Raw genomic sequence first — 18,496 nt, forward strand, 5'->3', positions numbered from 1 at the left:
TGATAACTATAGCTTGCCAACGTAGCTGGAGGAGAGAAGATCCTGGAAAAGAAATGCTCAAGAGATAATGCCACAGGCACAGTTACTATCCATGTTGTAGCAAGACACAATGTGTCTCTAGCATTAGTTAAAATTAACAGACAATCTTAAACTGTAATAATCTCACTTATAATAAATGCCTAAGAAATGATAAATGAACTTCCCCAAATCATACCCTAGTGTCTTTAAAGCATGTCTAAAACACCACCACAGGAAAGAAATATTTCCTAAGCAAGCATTATTCTGTTGCCTTCACTGGGGCAAGCATATGGGATGCCCATGATAAAAGAAAATACCCAGAATTCTTATCTCACTGACACAGCTGCATTATAAATGTGGTGGGTTTGAATTATGGGAAACAATCAAACAGTCTTTCTGCATAGAGAGTAGAGCAGATGAATAATCTCTTTTTTATTAGGTAAAAAAAGCATCCTTTTGATTGTCAGTGAAAATCAAAGCTGGAATGAATTTGGGATATCTGAAGCATAGTCATCCTGATGCTTTGCTGCCATTAAAATGGAAATACACAGAGCAGAATGCAGCTTTCCATCTTGTTAACACACTTCATGAATATGACCTCTTCATGAAACACCCAATGAAACCAGGATTTGGGAAGCAAGAAAGCAGGTGTTTTGCGTTATATGTAAGTTCACATGTAGAATGTATGTCACAACTTAGTGTCTTTTCAAGGCATTTGTCAAATAGAAAAAGATATCTCTTAAGAGAGTTATTTTTTCAGGCAGTATAAACAACTGGAAATAAGCTTGTATACCTGAGGATCAAACAAACCTGGATTTAATCCCCAAATCTGCCTTCTATTATCTGTGCAACCTTGGGCATATTATTCATTATTATGCACTGAGTTTTTCATCACCTGTGAAACAAAAATAATAACACTCAAGTTGAACCAAATGAAAATACTGTGTTTGAAGGTTAAAAGCAAATGAATTTGGTCCAACCTGAACCTCTTTCACAGAACTGGGTCAAGAATAGAAGAGCTCGGGTATGTCTATTAGTCACAATTCTTTTGGTTTCACATGACAGATACCCAATGCAAACTCATTGAAGAAAAAACAAAATGCATATGCTCATGTATTTTTGCAATCTAGGAATGGTGTTGGCTCCATAAATGATGGGATATAAGGGTTCAAATGATGGTCTGGATTCTCTCTCCCCTCCACTGCCTCTCTCCTTCTCTGCTGCCCCCACGTCCTTCTGTGTTTGTTGACTTTGTCATACACAGTGAAGATGGCAAAGGTTAGACTTGACTAGGAGAAAAAGAGACTTCTCTTTCCCAAAGGCTCTCTTTCTTGGGTTCCATGTTCACCCCTTGCCTAATCACTGATTCCATTTCTCAGCTGGCCCAGCTCACTATGCTTAGCCCAACCTGTTTACTTGCTCACTTCAGGGTAGGAAAAGGAGTGAAAGGCACAATAGATGATAGCTTCTACTAGAACCACATAAGATATGAAAGGAGTTCCCAAAGAATATTGGAATGCTATGGAGACAGACAAAAAAAGTATCCTCTACATGTGTACAAAATTTAATACAGATGCTGACACATACAATGCTCTAAAATTAGCTAAAGTATTTCCTACACAGTTTTCAAAGACATTAGAGATATGGTTTACTATTTCACCCAACCTGGTGACCAATTTGTTCCAGTTTACTTAGGATCTTCCTGGTTTAAGAATAGAAAGTCTCCTGCCCTGGGAAACCCCCTCAGTCCTAGGCAAACCAAGACAGCTGGTCACTTTACCTACAGATAACACTTACACATGTCTATCTTAGCTACAGTTGAGGTCTCTGTTAAGTCAGGTTATTAGTTGTAGTATGTAGCATAGCATATGGATAATCCCATGGAAAAATACATAGATTATGTCTGTTTGATTTGGGGCTACAGGATCTGTCTTTCTACTTTGCCTTCCCCCTCTATCTTCTTTCCTATCACTGTCTTTCTTTATCCCTCTTTTCTTTCTCTCCCTTCCTCTCCTCTCCTCTTTCTTATTTCTTTTCCTTCCTTCCTTCCTTTCTTCTTTCTCTTTTACTTTCTTTTTGGCAACACATTTACCTTTCAAATTACATGTGATTTAGATTTAATTTGCAATCTCCAAAGGACGTGGTATGTGTTAGTTGACTAAAACAAGCTAACAAACTGAGCTCATTAGATATATTTATCCTAAATAACCTACCCAATGGAAAACTCTAATGTTGGTCAAGATGAGAAGTCAATATGTATATATTGTGGGTTTTCTACAGCATGATGTTGACCATAAATAGTGGAAATACTGGAACCAAGCAAGAGATGGTGATGATTGTGGAATGAAGAGAAGGGTTGGGGAAAGGCTTGAGATTGGGTTCTTTTTGAGGGGCATTTAAACTCGTTTGTTTTAACTGTTTACATAACAGATACATCTATTAATAATAGGAGATGTGGAGATTTGGGAGTCCTTTCTTCTTTTGAATCAATATTATCATTATTTAAGCAACTTAAACTAAGAAATGCTTCATGGTTACAAACTATGCTTTGAAGCCAGGCCTGCATTTGAATGTTGCCAATCAAAATCTTAGACTGCAATTAGAAACTCTTGTAGCAGACACGTTTAGTCCAGAGTGGTAATTATTATTCCTAGATTTTGAGAGTATGTTTTATATATCTATAACCTGGCATTTAGAGATAAGAATGAAGCCGATCAGGTTGGGGTTAAGGTAATTCAGGACACGGGTAAGGAACACATTGTCTATATTTTAGAACTGCACCTACTCTTTGAGACCAAAGGAAGAAAGGTTTATTTTGTCTGGAACCTAAATTTTCCATAGCACGTAATCTAATTCAACCTGTCTGGATAGCTCAATTGAATAATGGAAATACAAGGAGCCCAGAATAAGAATGAGAGCCTTTAATCCTGTATAGTTTAATGTAATGCCTGGATGCATCCTAGAATATATTAAGCAGATAATCAAAAAGTATTGGCAAAGTCCCTTGAGGGATGGGAGAAAAAATGTGAAACTATTAAACTTCATCATGAGGGAATCCCCTAATACTGTGTCAAACATTAGGGACACCCAAATCAATAAGCCAAGCCCTTGATTTTCAGGCTTACTCTTGTGAAGCTTATGTAGGTAGCAGAGAAGCTTGGCCTACCTATAGGTGTGTCTAAAATTCTTCTGGTAGACGCCGTTTGTGGCTCAGATGTGGCCTCACTCTTTCTAAGCCCAACTCTGTAAGTGAAATCATTGCCCCGCCCCCCACATGGGATATGACATCCAGGGGTGAAAGTCTCCCTGGGAGCATGGGAGATAACTCCCAAGGATGAGTCCGGCCCTGGCATCATGGGATCAACAATTCCATCCTGACCAAAAGGGGGAAAATAAGTGTAACTGTATTAGTTAGGGTTCTCTAGAGAAACAGAATCAATAGGGAACACTCACAAATATAAAATTTGTAAAAGTGTCTCATGGTGACCGTGGAACACAGAGCCCAAAACCCACAGAGCAGGCTGTGAAGCTGACGATTCCGATGGAGGGTCTGGATGAACTCCACAGGAGAGGCTCACCAGCTGAAGCAGGGAGAGAGACTATCTCTTCTGAATCCTCCTTAAAAGGCTTCCAGTGATTAGATTAAGCATCACTCAATGCAAAAGGTACTCCCCTTTGGCTGATTACAAATGGAATCAGCTGTGGATGCAGCTGACTTGATCATGATTTAATTCTATGGAATGTCCTCAACACAACAGACAGGCCAGCACTTGTCCAACCAGACAAACAAGTACCACCGCTTGGCCAAGTTGACACATGAACCTGACCATGACAGTAACTAATAAAGCATCAGTGACTGAGAGAGTTCAAATAGAGTTGAGAGGATACTCTGAAGGTCACTCTTATGCAAGCTTCAGTTAGACATTGCTACCTATCATAACTTGCCAAACCCCAACCAAAACCATTCCAGCCAATCCTAAAGAACAGCTAGGGCAATATAACCTGCAAAGGTTCCATGCACTAGGGTAACTTTCCAGAAAACTGCAACCTCCATATGGGGTCCCTGAACCACATAAGTCCTGAAACCTATAGGACGCAGCCTCTCCAGAACATCAGCTAGTTTCATCTCCCTACCTATATTACTGACAGCCCTTTCAACATGAAAAAGTTAGAATGGGCATAGCCCAAATACCCCTAAAGAGAGGGATAGAAAGATCAAAGATGATGTTGGAGTTATACAGAGAAGGTAGGGTTTAACAAACGAATATGATTGCTGAATCATTAAATTGATATTTCTTTTAGTCTCTAGTATCTTAGAGCAGCTAGAAGTAAAACCCTAAAATTGTGGAATTGTAATCCATACCAAATTCTGAAATCTGTTCTACAACTAATTGTTGTGCTGTGCTTTGAAATGTATTGCTTTTTTTGTGTAAATGTTATTTTTCACAAAAAAGAAAAAAATGTCAATTGTAATGATAAAAAAATATTTATTCCTTCTAGCCTCCTATATTCTGGAGCATCTAGAAGGAAAGATCTGAGATGATGGTATGGTAGCCCATGACGGACTATGGGATCTGTCCTGTAACTACTCGCTGAGGAGTGCTTTAGAAACTATTGTTTTTTTTCTTTCTTTTTTTTAATATATATATTATATTATAAAATAAAATGTAAAAAAAAAATACAACTAGAAAGAAGGCAATTTCTAGTGTTCAAGAGAGCTATAGTTGGGGAAAGCAGAGTCTTCTGAATTATGCTTTCAAGAATGATGTTATTTTTGTTGTCTTTTTAAAAATACTGACTTCTAAAGCATGAGCTCCACTTTGGAAGCAGAGCCAAATGTTCCTCCTGACAAGGTTTCCATCAAGTTGGGATCATATACTTGGGACTTTTACCACATTAGGGTTTCTCAAATATCACCATTCACATATCACTTTCACAATTTTTGTCATTACATATTACCATCTGCACTATTATCACTTAGCATTTTTCGATGGATTGACTTTCTTAATTACAGCTACTAAGCTGATGCAGCCAATGCAACATATTAGAGCTCATGCATAGCTGTGTCCAGAGAATGTAGGCTGATCCAAAGATCTTAAACTTTTTGAAATGTTGCCACCCATAAGAACGCGTGTATATTGCAGTGGAATTAAGTAAGGCTTGGAGGCTCACCACCTAGTTCTTATTTCGGTTCCACCTCTTGCTGGCCATGAGATTTTGGGTAAGTGACTGAAATTTTCTAACCATATGGTCATGAGGATTAATTAATTTTATGCTTGGATAGAATTTTTGAATGGGTTCTAGCACATAATAAATGTTAGCTATGATTTTGTTCATAGTCCTATTGGCCAAGAGAGGGAAGACCTACATGGTCCTTTAGAGTAGATGGTTCATTTGTTCTGGGAAAGCAAAAAAAAAAGGGTAGATGGAAAGCAAATGTCATCATCTGAAAGTGAAGATGTTGTTTCAAGTTGTTACAAAGACTTAAAAGAAATAATGTAAAATTATTTAAATTGGAACCTGGAGGCATCTATGAAAACTAAGTTCTTAGAGAGGAAATGTGTCTCTACCAGCATGGGGAAAAGGGACTGTCATGGAATTTGTTTCTAATCTGACTTTCCTCTTACAAAGTTTTGATCATTTGTCATTACTGAATCAGAGGTAAGAGTCAGAAGAAGAAAAAAACCTGTATTCTGAAGAGTTTTTGAGTCTCTGAGCAGAAGTAGAGTCCATTAAGGCCCCTGATGAGAAAATATAGCCCAAAGTTTGGGAAGGACCAATCTCCCTTTCTTCTGCAGAGAAGCTAATACCATTCGCAATCCCAAAGATTGTAGCGTTCTTTTTTTAACGTTCTATTTGCTATCTGACTATGTTTATTATATAGGAAAGTTATTTTGTGGTATTTATTTTGTATCTGGCAAACTTATTCAACTTCTATTTCATCTAATAGTCTTTTTTAATTTGTTTGCATCGGTTAGGTGTGAAATTTTCTTATCTGCCAATAATGATCGTTCTGCCTCCTCCAATCCGGTAGCTATATCTCTTACTTTTGTTTCCTGCTTTATTACATGCAAATTAATTTACCATTATTTAGGAATGATTAGAAGAGTATTGCATTTTTCATTTGTGATTTGTTTTGTTTTGTTTTTAATTTTGTTTCTATTTTAGCAATGCATTTTTGAGCCACTATGGTAAGGATCATTCTGAGGATACAGCAGCCCAAATCCCAATAAATAGATAAAAATCTGTTGTGCTAATTTAGATGTAATATGATGATGCTGTGGACAAAGATGATGTTAAAGAAGTAGTTGGGAAAAGATATCAATGTGCAATATTTTAGTTGAAAAAGTAATGAACTATTAGCAATAAAACTTGAATGCAAGACTTAAATGGTGAAGTAAAAGCAAGAAATTATTGATCATATCTGTCAGGATCCAATTAGGAAAATTAAAATCATTCCAGGGTGGATTTTAGACGAGGAAACAAAGGCTTTAACACCATTGAAATGACTGTAGAGAGTCTATAAACAGGATAAGATTGAATAGAACTAACTATACAGGCACACAACTGACTCCATGTAAAAACTTGTAAAAACTGAATAAGATCTATAGTAAGTTAATGTATTGTACAAATGTCAATTTATAGATTTGATTTTGTAATGACAGTGATATGTTACCATTGAGGGATGCTAAGTTTTTGTCTTTGCAACTTGTTTTTACGACTTCCTGTGTATCTATAATTATTTCTAAATAAAGATGGCAAAGATACATGCTATGTTGCTGGCAACCCAATAGTGCAGGATTGCTAGGAAGCCATTCTAAAGTGTGTGATTCCAGGAGCTCACCTAGAAGCTACTGCAAATCTCCCATCAGTCCTTAGTCTGTCTGTCATCCCACCAAAAAGTAATAATGTCCTCTCAAACTTTTCTGCCTCTCACATCCCCTTGAGTACCCTTATTGGCCAACTTTAACCTGGAACTCTACCTAACAGGAATTCTGGGAAATGTAATTTCAGGCTCTGAGCCCCTGTACTACAGAAGGCACAATACAAAGGGCCAGGTGCCAATTCAAAAATATATATCTCAGCTCACTGATATATAACAGATATGTAAACTTACAATTTAATCTTTGAAAAAGAAATTAGAAAGAAATCTATCAAAATGTTCAGTTTATTAAAAAGAAATTCATAAATATTTTAATTTCCTGGCCCTTGGTCTAATATTTGTGCAATTTCATCCAAAATAGCTTACAATAAACATTTTCAAAAGAATTTTCGAGTTTATGAAACAATTCCACATGCACTCATTCACTGGCTCTCCAAACAATGCCAAGGAATAAATAATAATAAAAAACATTTAGTACTTATCTAGCACTTTTCTGCTCTTGAAGTGCTTTCATTTTTATTATCCCATTTCCTTGTGATCTGCCAACAAAGCTGTGCTCCTTGCAGTTCTCTAAACACAACATGCTGTCTTTCCATGTCTTTGCATATGTGATTACTTCCTCTGAGATTATCTTTCCCTGGTAGGAATTATATCCTGCAGTCTCCTTTTCTTTTTCAGGTTCTGTTCCATCAAGTCCTGCTTCATCCCTTTCCTGAAAGAGACTGAAGCTGATGGAATATAAACAAGCTGCCCCTTCATTCAAAGGGCAGGGCTGTTACCCTTGTCTGAACCCAGAAGGCCAGTAGGTGTGGCCTGAGGTCCATTCCTCAGCTGCCTCTTCACTCCAAGAATTTCATCCTTACTTAGCCAAATCTACTAATCCCATGCAAAACAGAAAGAATACACTTGGTGGTAAGTAGAGATTTCTTCAATGGGGCCCCATTAGACTGTGCTCTTAGCAAACATTTGTCAATCCCATTACTGCAGGTGAATCACATAGCTCCTTCCTATGACTATTTATTTTTTTTCCTGATTTACCTTCTTTGCTCCTCCCTCTTTTCCCTGCAGATTCGCATGTTGGTGTTAGGAAAGACGGAGGCTAGATGTTCACTGGAAAGATTCATGCCACTAATTTGTTCAATACTTTTCATTCAACAAACCACAAAACCAATAAACTAGACACTGTTCTAATGGCTGGAGATAGTTAGTGAGAAAACATCCTTATTATCATAGAGTTAACAGATTAGTGAGGGAGGCAGACATTATGCAAATTATCTTATAAATATAACTACTGCTATAACTGCCATAGCTATGAACAACTTTTATGAATTTTTAGGAAAGAAGGAAAATCTATGAAAGAGAAATTTAAGACATTAATAGACTATCACAGGGAGAACTAGGATGGGTGAGGGGTCACTCAGAAAGGCTTCCCAAGAAAGGAACACATACCTTTGAACCCATGGGGAGAACTTATCAACATAAAGGATGTTGGGAGGGAAGCAAGGAAAGAGACTTCTGGTCAGACTCTACACAGTCATCAGCCTAACTCAATAGGGATCCTGAGGGAACCCACAAAGGAGGCAGAATGCACTGTGGATAGAGCAGTATTTTGATTATCAGAGTTCACATTCAGACACTACCACTTACTAACTTTGTGACCTTGAGTCATTACCAACCATTCAAGCTCTTTATGAGGATTCAGTAGAAGGGGGGAAAAGGGCTTTAGCCCTGGCCAGAGCTCAATAAATGTTAGTTCCCTTTTTTTCACTTTCTCCAAGCTCAATTAGAAAATTGCTTTTACAGATGATAGAATACAAACATAACTGCGGTGACATTTAAGAAATGAATTTATGAGAGGGATGGGGAAGTGAACGTAATAACTAATTATGAGTTGGATTAGGGGCTTGGATATTTTGTAAGATGAAGATGAAGCTAATCATGATTCATTTGTTGTTTTGGCCATGTCTACCTCCAGAGTGGATTAAATACAAGTCATTAGTGTCACGATTCTTGTGGATACTTTTCTATTTGGTTACAAAAAATGTTCTGTCCTTTTTTTTTTCATTATTACTGTTGCATTAGAAATAAAAGAACAATTTGAATCCTAAGAAAGTAAACCAGTAGTGGCAAGCATGGGGAGTTAGGTGCGGAGAGGTGGAGTCACCAGAGAAGAAGGGTGAAATAAACTTCTAAAAGGAGAAGAAAAGAAGGGCAAGGCAGAACTTGGAAGCCCAACACTAAGGGGGAGTGAGACAATTCCATGGATTAATGAGAAGTGGTAGTGGCATCATCCTATAAACCATGTTTTCTCTGTGAGATGCTGTTCCAGGTACAGGGAAATGCCACCTTACAATTCCAAAGCCTGTAGATGTTCAAAGCACTTTCTCAATGAAGATCTCATTTGATCCTCACCACAGCAAAAGGAAGCAAGCACAGCAGCACAGGGATAATTCCATCAGTGAGGACAATTGTGGTTTGGAATGTTGCAGTGAATCCAAAGAGTTCCGTTGGCCAGTAAGTATTAGAGACAGTCACCAAGCCATGATTTTCTGATTCCAGATCCTCTGTTCTTTCTGCAACAAATGTAGAGCTTTATGATCCCTTCACGTGAGCATGATCTGGTTTTCCCAGATCAAAATTTTCCTCTTGTTTGACTCCATTCCCTGACCAATTCTCCACTCAAAAATCAATTGATGGCCTCTTCCAGTGCAGAAAATAACAATGACTCATCCTTGATGAAGCACTTCCACAGCAGTCAGATTATAGGATGGCCAAGCAAGGAGACCTGCTATTATGAGTCCCATTCTGCAGCTGTGAGCACTGGGACTCATATGCAACAAGGACCCCATCCTGTGACATGCATCTTAAAAGTAAAGAGCCAGATGGCAAATGCTGCTTTCTGGCTCCATCTCCCCGCAGTGGACAGAGCATGGGTTGAATGGTCAGGAGACTTTTTCCTTCCACTAACTAGCTGTGCAATCCTGGTCAAGTCTTGTAAGCCTTCGGCTTCATTGCCTTTAACTGCTAAACTGAAGGGGCAGGATGGTGTGATCTCGAAGAACATTCTCTAAAATTGGCTGTTGGAAACACAAGCACAACTTGTCTTGAAGACCAGTCAAAGGTGCCCTGATTTCCTCCAGCAAGAGCCATCAGAAGGCATTTAACTTGAAGAATCACACTTTTAGAACAAATATCCTCCAGATTCTGTGCTGCTGCCCAAATATGATTCAGGGAATGAGCCAACAGATAGAGTAGGATATTTATTTTTGTTCACGAGGTCGGCAAATACTTCTTTTGGGCTGGATCAAGCAAGCAGAAGGTTTGTGTAGGCCCAGGATCATTGCATGCCGTGAACCTTGCATTCTCCCTCTCTCTCTACTACTGCTCAAAGCCTGGGAGAACTCCTTTGAAAGCGAATCAGGAAATTAATTATCAATCCAAAGCCCCAAAGAGTTATGAATACTCCTCACTGCCAAAGGGAAAGGGATTTCAAGCAAAAGCTTCACATCTGCGCCTACTAGAGTTCAGCTGTTACAAGGTCTTGCGAGCAATGTAAGTAAACAGTCCTCTCTCCCGATGAAAGCAGACTCGTCAGGCTTCTTTCTCCTAGAAATGAGTCCTTTGGCTCACATTGGTGTTACTTCTTTCTGTTCTTCTAAGATGTTTTGGGGGTGTTTACTGACTGGGGCTTAGTCACATAAAATATCTCTCTGGTGGATGATTCTGCTAAACAGAAGAGGGAAAGCGAAAGTTGTCAGAATTGACTTTGTTTGGGAAGGGTTAGTTTTGAAAACAATTCTTGTTTAGCAAGTTACACTCCTTAATAGCTGTAGATCTGTATTCAAGAAGAGCATGAGGCTGACAAACACTTGTGGAAGGAGGCAAGCAGAAGTGGTTCCACAGCCTCATTCTGAAAAACAGGACTGTCATTGAATTTGCACCTACATAATTCAAGTTTAAGGTGCTTCCTTCATTGTGACATACTGTGGAATTTAGTTGGAGGGAAGAGGAAAAATGAAAGCATAAATTATCCTGTGGAGTAAAAGCTCTGTGCTCCTTGTGTTTGTCGGTTTGTTTGCTTGTTTAAGAATGCTAGTTTATTTACCGTTTATTTTATCAAACAAATATGCTTGTCATGCCACATGGCCCTTGGGGGATAATGAAATCATTACAATATATGCACATAAATATGCAAACTCTATTGGAGATATTATGGCATTTGTATTAATAATTACTGTATGAATGGGCTGTGTAATTTCATAGATGATGCATTATAGGGCATGTTTCTTTTACAGGTGTTTTTGAAGGATTATAAATTAATGTGAAAGAAATAGTTTTGTTTTGATCAACTTTTCACTGCTTCAACAGAAGCAGTCTCATGAAACACATGAGACCCTACAGCTTCTACAGGAACCCACGTGTGCTTCCCTGGGTCCCTTGTCATAAGCTCCATGATTATAGAGAACATTTGTCCCAAGAGCTCACACTCTGTGTCTTCAGACTCCACCACTGGGGCCCTGATTCATGATTAGAAAAATAAGCTCCCCACCCCCTGCACCACAGCCTAGGTTTTGTTCCCCTCACTCCCTGAATAATAAGACCAATTGCTCTTTATATATATATATATTTTAATATTTTATATACAACTTTATTGAGATATATTCACATACCGTATAATCATCCAAAGATTACAATCAATGGCTCACAGTATCATCATACAGCTGTGCATTCATCACCACAAGATGATATATTTTTATTCAATTTTATTGAGATATGTTTACATACCATTTAATTGTCCAAAGTGTACAATCAGGGATTCACAGCGTCATCATGTAGTTGTGCTTTTCATCACCACGATCAATTTTTGAACATTTTCATTACTTCAAGTTCTTACTTAAAACTAAGAATAAAAATGAACACCCAAAACATCCCATATACCTTATCCTCTCCCCCATTATTTATTTACTTTTTTGTCCTTGTGTTTTAACTCTTCTGTCCATATACTGAATATAGGGAGTGTCATCCACAAGGTTCTCACAATCTCACAAGACCAGATGCTCTTAGCCCTGGTAGAAATTTGACTCTCTCTTTCTTCTCCATCCTATGGTAAGACTGGTCTCTTTCCTCATACATTAGTAATTGTCAGCACACACTTCAGGTGCTTTGAAGTTGGGGAGGCTCCAAATGGACTGGACTTTAGTTTGGGGGAATTTAAAACAATCTGTTTTCCTACATAGCTCCTCATTAAGCATTAAGCATCTATTTCTATTTTTGGGTGAGTTGCTCTCTAATCTCTCCCCTTTCCTTAATGAATATATATTACATGTCTAATGTGCTGAAAGCAATGAAAACCAGATGGGAGACAGTCCTCCTCTTCTATATAAACGTGTTTGCAGTTTGCATAGCCCGAGGATGTGTTCATTTTCATGTACTCGCTAGTCCCTATTGTCTTATGTATTCTTTGGAACAGGATGGTTAAGAACAGGGGCCCTAAAACCAGAGTAGCCAGGACACATCCCAGATTAGCTGCTGTGTTATCATGGGTTAGTTACTTAACACCTCTGTTCCTCTGTTTCCTTACCATAAAAGAAAGCTAATCATAGCAGAGTTCATTTAAAGATTAATAGTGAATATAGGTAAATATGTAAAGTATTGTTTTTGTCTCTTTCTCATGTGTGAGACCAACAAGATTAAGTAATGTGTCCACTGCTATGCAGCTGAAGTCTAGCAGAGCTGGGATCTGAAAGTAAATTATCTGGCTTCTTGACCATACACGTTTTTAACCACCTTTCTGTTCCTTTCATTGTTAATTTTTTTCCTATACATTCTTTTATTCAGCCCTCAAAAGAGCTTTGTAGGAAAATGTTATGAACCATGAAATTTCATTCAAGGAAACTGAATCTCAAAGACACAAGTAACTCACCCAAAGCACGCACCTAGAAATTAGCAGGACTGAAGTCTGAGCACAGGTGTTCAAATTCCAAGTCTGGGGCTCTTCCCTGGACCCCAGGTCCTCTCCTCTTGCTAATCTAAGAATAGTTCAGGCCCATACTTGCTCCCGGGTGAGAGGGTACGAGAGCCGAAAATCATGGTCCCTGTCAGTTAGACCTTTCCCCTGTGCCTGGCTCAACGCTCCAGTCATTAAAGCCAATACTTGGCCCCTTTATTAATAAGTTTTCCAGATGGTTCTGATGTGCACTAAAGTTGAACAGTCACTACCCTCAGGTCCAGTATGAAAGAGGGAAACTCTGTCAAGGACAACAGGTTTAGCAATTTCCTCCCACTCAAATTTGTGGCTTATCCTGCTGTCAGAATCAACCCTATTTCAGAAGTTATTTACTACCTTGTTTATATCCTGGCCCTTTTTTTATCTTTTGGCACAGATCACCTTCTAAGTCCTTTGACATCCGAACTTCATGTCATCAATCTCTTTGATTGCATCCAGTTTCAGTGGTCAGCAGATGGGTAGATTCACTTATCTTTGTAGGCTTTTACTGCAAACTAGTGCAATTCATATGAACTCCTCAATGTATTAGAATCAAGTAAGCTGAAACATCCATAATATGAGAAATTTGCTCCATAAACTTTGCCCAGAGAAATCATCAACAATACAGTATTTACTGTACCAAATCAGCATACATTTAGTGTGATTTCTCTGAGACAACTGTGACATAGATAGATATAAGCCACTAAGGGTAAGTCAAAACACATGATGAGAGTACTGGCAAATTAGATGCTTTTGGAAGAAGTTGTAGAGGGCATGGTGGAGCATGAACTATTGAACCTTGGAAATAACTTCCTGTGTAGCAAGTGCCAGGATTTCCAAGCAAGATAGGCCTGGCTTTGAGTTCTGATTTCACTACCTCCTAATTGCAAGACTCATATAACAGACATACAGCTTAACACAACACCTAGCATAATAGGTGCCTGTACTGTTTTGAAAGGATTGTGTACCCTAGAAAAGCCATGTTTTAATCCTAATCCATCTGGTACAGGCAGCCATTTCTTTTAAGCCTTGTTCAGTACTGTATGTTGGAAATGTAATTAAATTATCTCCACAGAGATGTGACTCCACCCATTCCACATGGGTCTTAATTAGCTTAATGGAATTCTTTAAGAGAGAAAGCATTTTGGAGAAATCTTCAGAATGATGAGATTCTGAGAGAGCAAAGCCATGACAGGGTGAAGAGAATGATGAGAACCAGAGCCCCATGCAACCAGAGACCTTTGGAGATGAAGAAGGAATATGCCTGCTGGAGAGCTTCATGAAACAAGAAGCCTGGAGAGAAAGCAAAGAGATGCAGCCATATCGACCATGTGCCCTTCCAGTTGAGAGAGAAACCCTGAATTTCATTGGCCTTTCTTGAGTGAAGGTAGCCTTTTGTTGGTGCCTTAATTTGGACATTTTTATAGATTTGCTTTAATTGGGACATTTTCTCAGCCTTAGAACTATAAACTAGCAACCCTAAATTCCCCTTTTTAAAAGTCATTCCAGTTCCAGTGTATCACATTGCAGCAGCTAGAAAACTAAAACAGTGCCCAATAGACAGGAGTTGCTTTTCTCTTTTGTTCTGGTCCATTAAATCTGCAAATACTTATTGAGCATCTACTGTATGCCAAGCATTATTCCAGATGCTGAGGATCCAGCAGTGAAAAAGAGCCCATCTCTTTGCCTTCTTGGATTTTGCACTTAAAGAAGGAGACAGACAATGGAATCATAAAATGAAATGCAACTTAGAGAGATATAAGTGCTATGAAGATAATAAAATACAGTAATGAGACAGAGTGACTAGCAGCTGCAGAAGAGGAGGTCCTAAGGTGGTGTTCTAGTTGGCTAGCTGCCGGAATGCAACACACCAGAGATGGATTGGCTTTTAATAAAAGGGGATTTATTTTGTTGGTTCTTCAGAGGAAAGGCAGCTAACTTTCCACTGAGGCTCTTTTCTTACGTGGAAGGCACAGGATGGTCTCTGCTGGTCTTCTCTCCAGGCCCCTGGGTTCCAACAACTTTCCCCAGGGTGATTTCTTTCTCCATCTCCAAGGGCCCGGGCTGAGCTGCAAGTGCTGAGATGAGAAATGCCAAGCTGCTAGACTGTGCTACATTGCATTCTCTCATTTAAGCACAAGCCAATTAAGTTAAACGTCACTCATTGCAGCAGACACGCCTCCTAGCCGACTGCGGATGTAATTAGCAACAGATGAGATTCACCTACCATTGGCTCATGTCCACAGCAACAGAACTAGGTGCTTTCACCTGGCCAAGTTGACAACTGAATCTAACTACCACAGGTGGTTAGAGAAGGATTCATTCAGTAAGTGGCACTTGAACACAGACTTGAATCACAAGAACCACAGTGACACAAGTCATGCTTGAGCCACTAACTGACCACATAACACTGGATAATTCATCAAAACTCTTTAGGTGTCAGTTTTGTCACCTATAAACTACAATGCTAGAGTAAATCTATGGTGCTTCTTCCAACTTGAAAACTCTGTTTGGTCATTTTATCTTTCTTTCTTAGTATCATATGTCATGAGTAATTGTAGGGAAAGAAAAAGAAATCTCCAAATCAAACTACACTACAGTGGTTTTTTTGTTGTTGTTGTTCTATCATTCCATTTTCCAGACATTTTCAAGATATTCTCCTTTAGCAAAAATTAATGGTTCCAAAGTGAATGAAGATTAGTTAATGATATTTTTAAAGCTCAAATCATCACAATTCCTAGGGATTACAATACTGGAGGAGACAAGAACCACCACATGGCAAACTTTTAGGAAGGGATTGTAAAGCTTCACAATTACTTCATGTGTGGCTTCAAGTCTGACATTGTACATATGCTTGTGGAGCCAGTATGCAAAGCTGCCAGAAGCCAGTTGATCCAAAACTCTATTACCCAAGAGTTATGTGTATGGCTTATAAAAACAATTCATGGTCTGAGATGTTTCCTTTCCAACGATGGGCAGGAGACTTCACTGGGGTTTGAGACAGCGTCTCTCCAAAGTGAAGGTCATGGTGCAGATAACTTATACAGAGGAGTCTTTGTCTTCCAGTTAACCAAATGAATGTGGCGGAAATATTCTTAGCTATAATTATACAGATGATTGACTCATTATTCCACTTTGTTTTTGTTGCCATATGCAAGTTATATAATTTGGACAAGAATTATGTGTGCATGACAATGTAGAAGGGGGGAAATCACTTATTGTTCTGGCTCAGTAATAAACGTACAGGTAAAAGTTTTTTTATTTTGAAGTACTTAAATTTTTGCCTAATTTATAAAAATACAACCTCTTCAATGGCAACACATTTTAAAAAATTATTTTGAAAACAGGGTTCAAGGTTAAGATTCAATAACTGAAATATTCTAGGTGAAGAGGATGAGCTTAGGAAATCGGAATGAATTAACTCTTAGCAGGGAAGGATGGAGAGTAATTCAGTGATGCATCTCAGGGCTGTAAGGTGATTTCCACCAGAGCATGATGAGTTACTTTCCAATTGGGAGAGTCGGGGGAACGGGAACTGCTAGTGAGCACTTTACAGCATTTTCCATACATCAGCTCCTCACCAATACCCTAGGGAGTGTCCTGTAGCTATTACTCTGCTTACTTTACAGTCCAGGAACTGAGGCTCAGTGAAGTTAAGTAACAAGGATGCTCACCAGCTAGTAAGCGACAGAACTACAACTTGAATTCAGAACCACCCAACTCCACAGACCATTACCTTCCCACTCTATCATCCTGCCTAAGGCAAATAAAGGGATTTTGATTTTCCACTTTTAATAAATATTCTATTAGAATAAAAGAATAATTTACTGCAAGTTTGAAATGGAGTAAATGTTGAAATGTGCTCCTGTGGAAAGGAAGCTAAGGAATTGTTTTCTTAGGAGGTCTATTAAAACCAGATAAAAAAAAGAAAAAGAGTAAAAAAGAAAGCTAGATCAGTTTTCATATATGCCTGAATGACTTTAGAGCGGTCTTTGCCCAAGGTGAAGGGACAGGCAAAATGATTCCTCATGTCCCTTTCTAGGCTTTCCAATAAAGGGCTAAGAATACATCCAGAAGGCAAAATGGTGGGGAGGTATCCAGTTCAGCCCTCCTACTCTGCACTGCCCACCAAGCCAGCTGCTTTCAGATTGTCTGGAAGAGCCACAGTTGCTTTGATCACAGACTGTGCTGGCCATTCCCCATAAACAAGGAGGGATCCAACTCTGTTCCAGTTTGTACCCAACAAGATAAACACCATTCCAATGAATCTATTGTCTTATTTGATCTGTGCATTTTCTAGTTTGCTAACTGCCAGAATGCAACACACCGGAGACAGATTGGTTTTTAATAAAAGGGAATTACTTCATTAGTTCTTCAGAGGAAAGGCAGCCAAATTTCAACTGAGGTTCTTTCTTACGTGGGAAGGAACAGAGTGATCCCTGCTGGCCTTCTCTCCAGGCCTCTGGGTTCCAACAACTTTCCCCGGGGTGATTCCTTTCTGCATCTCCAAAGGCCTGGGCTGAGCTGTGAGTGCTGAGATGAGGTATACTGTGCTACGTTGAGTCTCTCATCTGAGCTCTAGCCAATTAAGCCAAACGCCCTTCATTTCAGCAGGCATGCCTCCTAACCAACTGCAGATGTAATCAGCAACAGATGAGGTTCACATACCATTGACTCATGTCCACAGCAACAGAACTAGGTACCTTCACCTGGCCAAGTTGACAACTGAATCTAATTACCACATGTCCACCCCTTGTCAACTTGGCAACTACACAGATCACCTTAAATAATATTAAGGTACAAAAAATTATCTTCTGGCTGTTGACCTATGAATCTCAAAACAAGTTATCTGGAGCCAAAATGCAAAGGAAGACATTCACAGGATACAGGTTTTCATTTCCATAGGGAGAAATTGGAAGGAACACAGGGGTCACAGTTCTGAAAACCTGCAGGGCAAAGACCATTGGATTTCAAAGTCTGAAAGTCATTTATCCTTCAGCTTTAGAAAGTGGCAGTCCCACCCTTTCCAAGGGGCTATGCAATGGCCTGCCTCTTTCCGAATCAACCTCAGGAGACACTTAGGAGATCATCTTTTTCTTGGTTCCACTCTCTCCAGGCATCGGGGCCACACCTGGGCTCTCTGCCATTTCTGGGCCACACGCTCCAACCCTCCATGTGGTGGCAGCCAGGCTCTTCCCAGTCCCCCAAGGAGCATGCTGTACCTTCCCCAAGGCCTGAGGCTGCATGACTCTTCCACTGCAACAGGGTGGGAGAGTCATCCTCGCCTTTCAGGGTAAACTCACCCTCTCCATGTATATGAGTGGGTCCACTGTCCTGACTGAGGTTTCTTGGCTTCAGACCTGAGCTTCCATGGTTCTCACTCTGCAAACTCCAATTTTTCCCTTTTGTGTACCCCTCTGTCCAGATTGGCAGTGGTTCCATTTACACCAACAGTCTCTTCAAGCACTCCAGGACTTCTCCATCATTCTCTTCACAGTTCCTCCAAAATCTTCCCCTTAGCCAGTCAAAAAACCATTCTAGCATATCCAGTATTTGCAAACTGCAGCAGCACCCCACTCCTGATACCAAAATCTGTTCTAGTTTTCTAG

The 18,496-nt window shown here is 39.3% G+C and overlaps 2 protein-coding genes across 8 annotated transcripts in view; both read left to right on the forward strand.

Moving 5' to 3' along the window:
* C1QTNF7 (C1q and TNF related 7) overlaps window positions 1-18,496 on the forward strand; it is a 101,244-nt gene that overhangs the window by 22,832 nt on the left and 59,916 nt on the right. Inside the window, exon 1 of one of the 4 annotated variants that reach the window (XM_077136440.1) lies at window positions 7,708-7,813. The exons of 1 other annotated variant lie outside the window; for it this stretch is intronic. In XM_077136440.1, the coding sequence (XP_076992555.1) occupies window positions 7,786-7,813 (28 nt within the window). In that variant the 5' untranslated portion in view covers window positions 7,708-7,785. Of the gene's footprint in view, window positions 1-7,707; window positions 7,814-7,867; window positions 10,454-18,496 lie in introns of those variants that run through there. 2 more of the 4 variants (XM_077136442.1, XM_077136443.1) reach the window with 2 other exon arrangements.
* Window positions 1-18,496, forward strand: part of CC2D2A (coiled-coil and C2 domain containing 2A) — a 268,775-nt gene that overhangs the window by 22,829 nt on the left and 227,450 nt on the right. For 3 of the 4 annotated variants that reach the window (XR_013165772.1, XM_077136433.1, XM_077136435.1), the window contains exon 1: window positions 7,699-7,813. The exons of the other annotated variant lie outside the window; for it this stretch is intronic. The gene's annotated coding sequence lies outside the window, so the exon portion shown is untranslated. Of the gene's footprint in view, window positions 1-7,698; window positions 7,814-18,496 lie in introns of those variants that run through there. 4 annotated transcript variants of the gene reach the window in all.

The sequence above is a fragment of the Tamandua tetradactyla genome, chromosome 19 (assembly GCF_023851605.1).
Source record: "Tamandua tetradactyla isolate mTamTet1 chromosome 19, mTamTet1.pri, whole genome shotgun sequence".
NCBI lineage: Eukaryota > Metazoa > Chordata > Mammalia > Pilosa > Myrmecophagidae > Tamandua > Tamandua tetradactyla.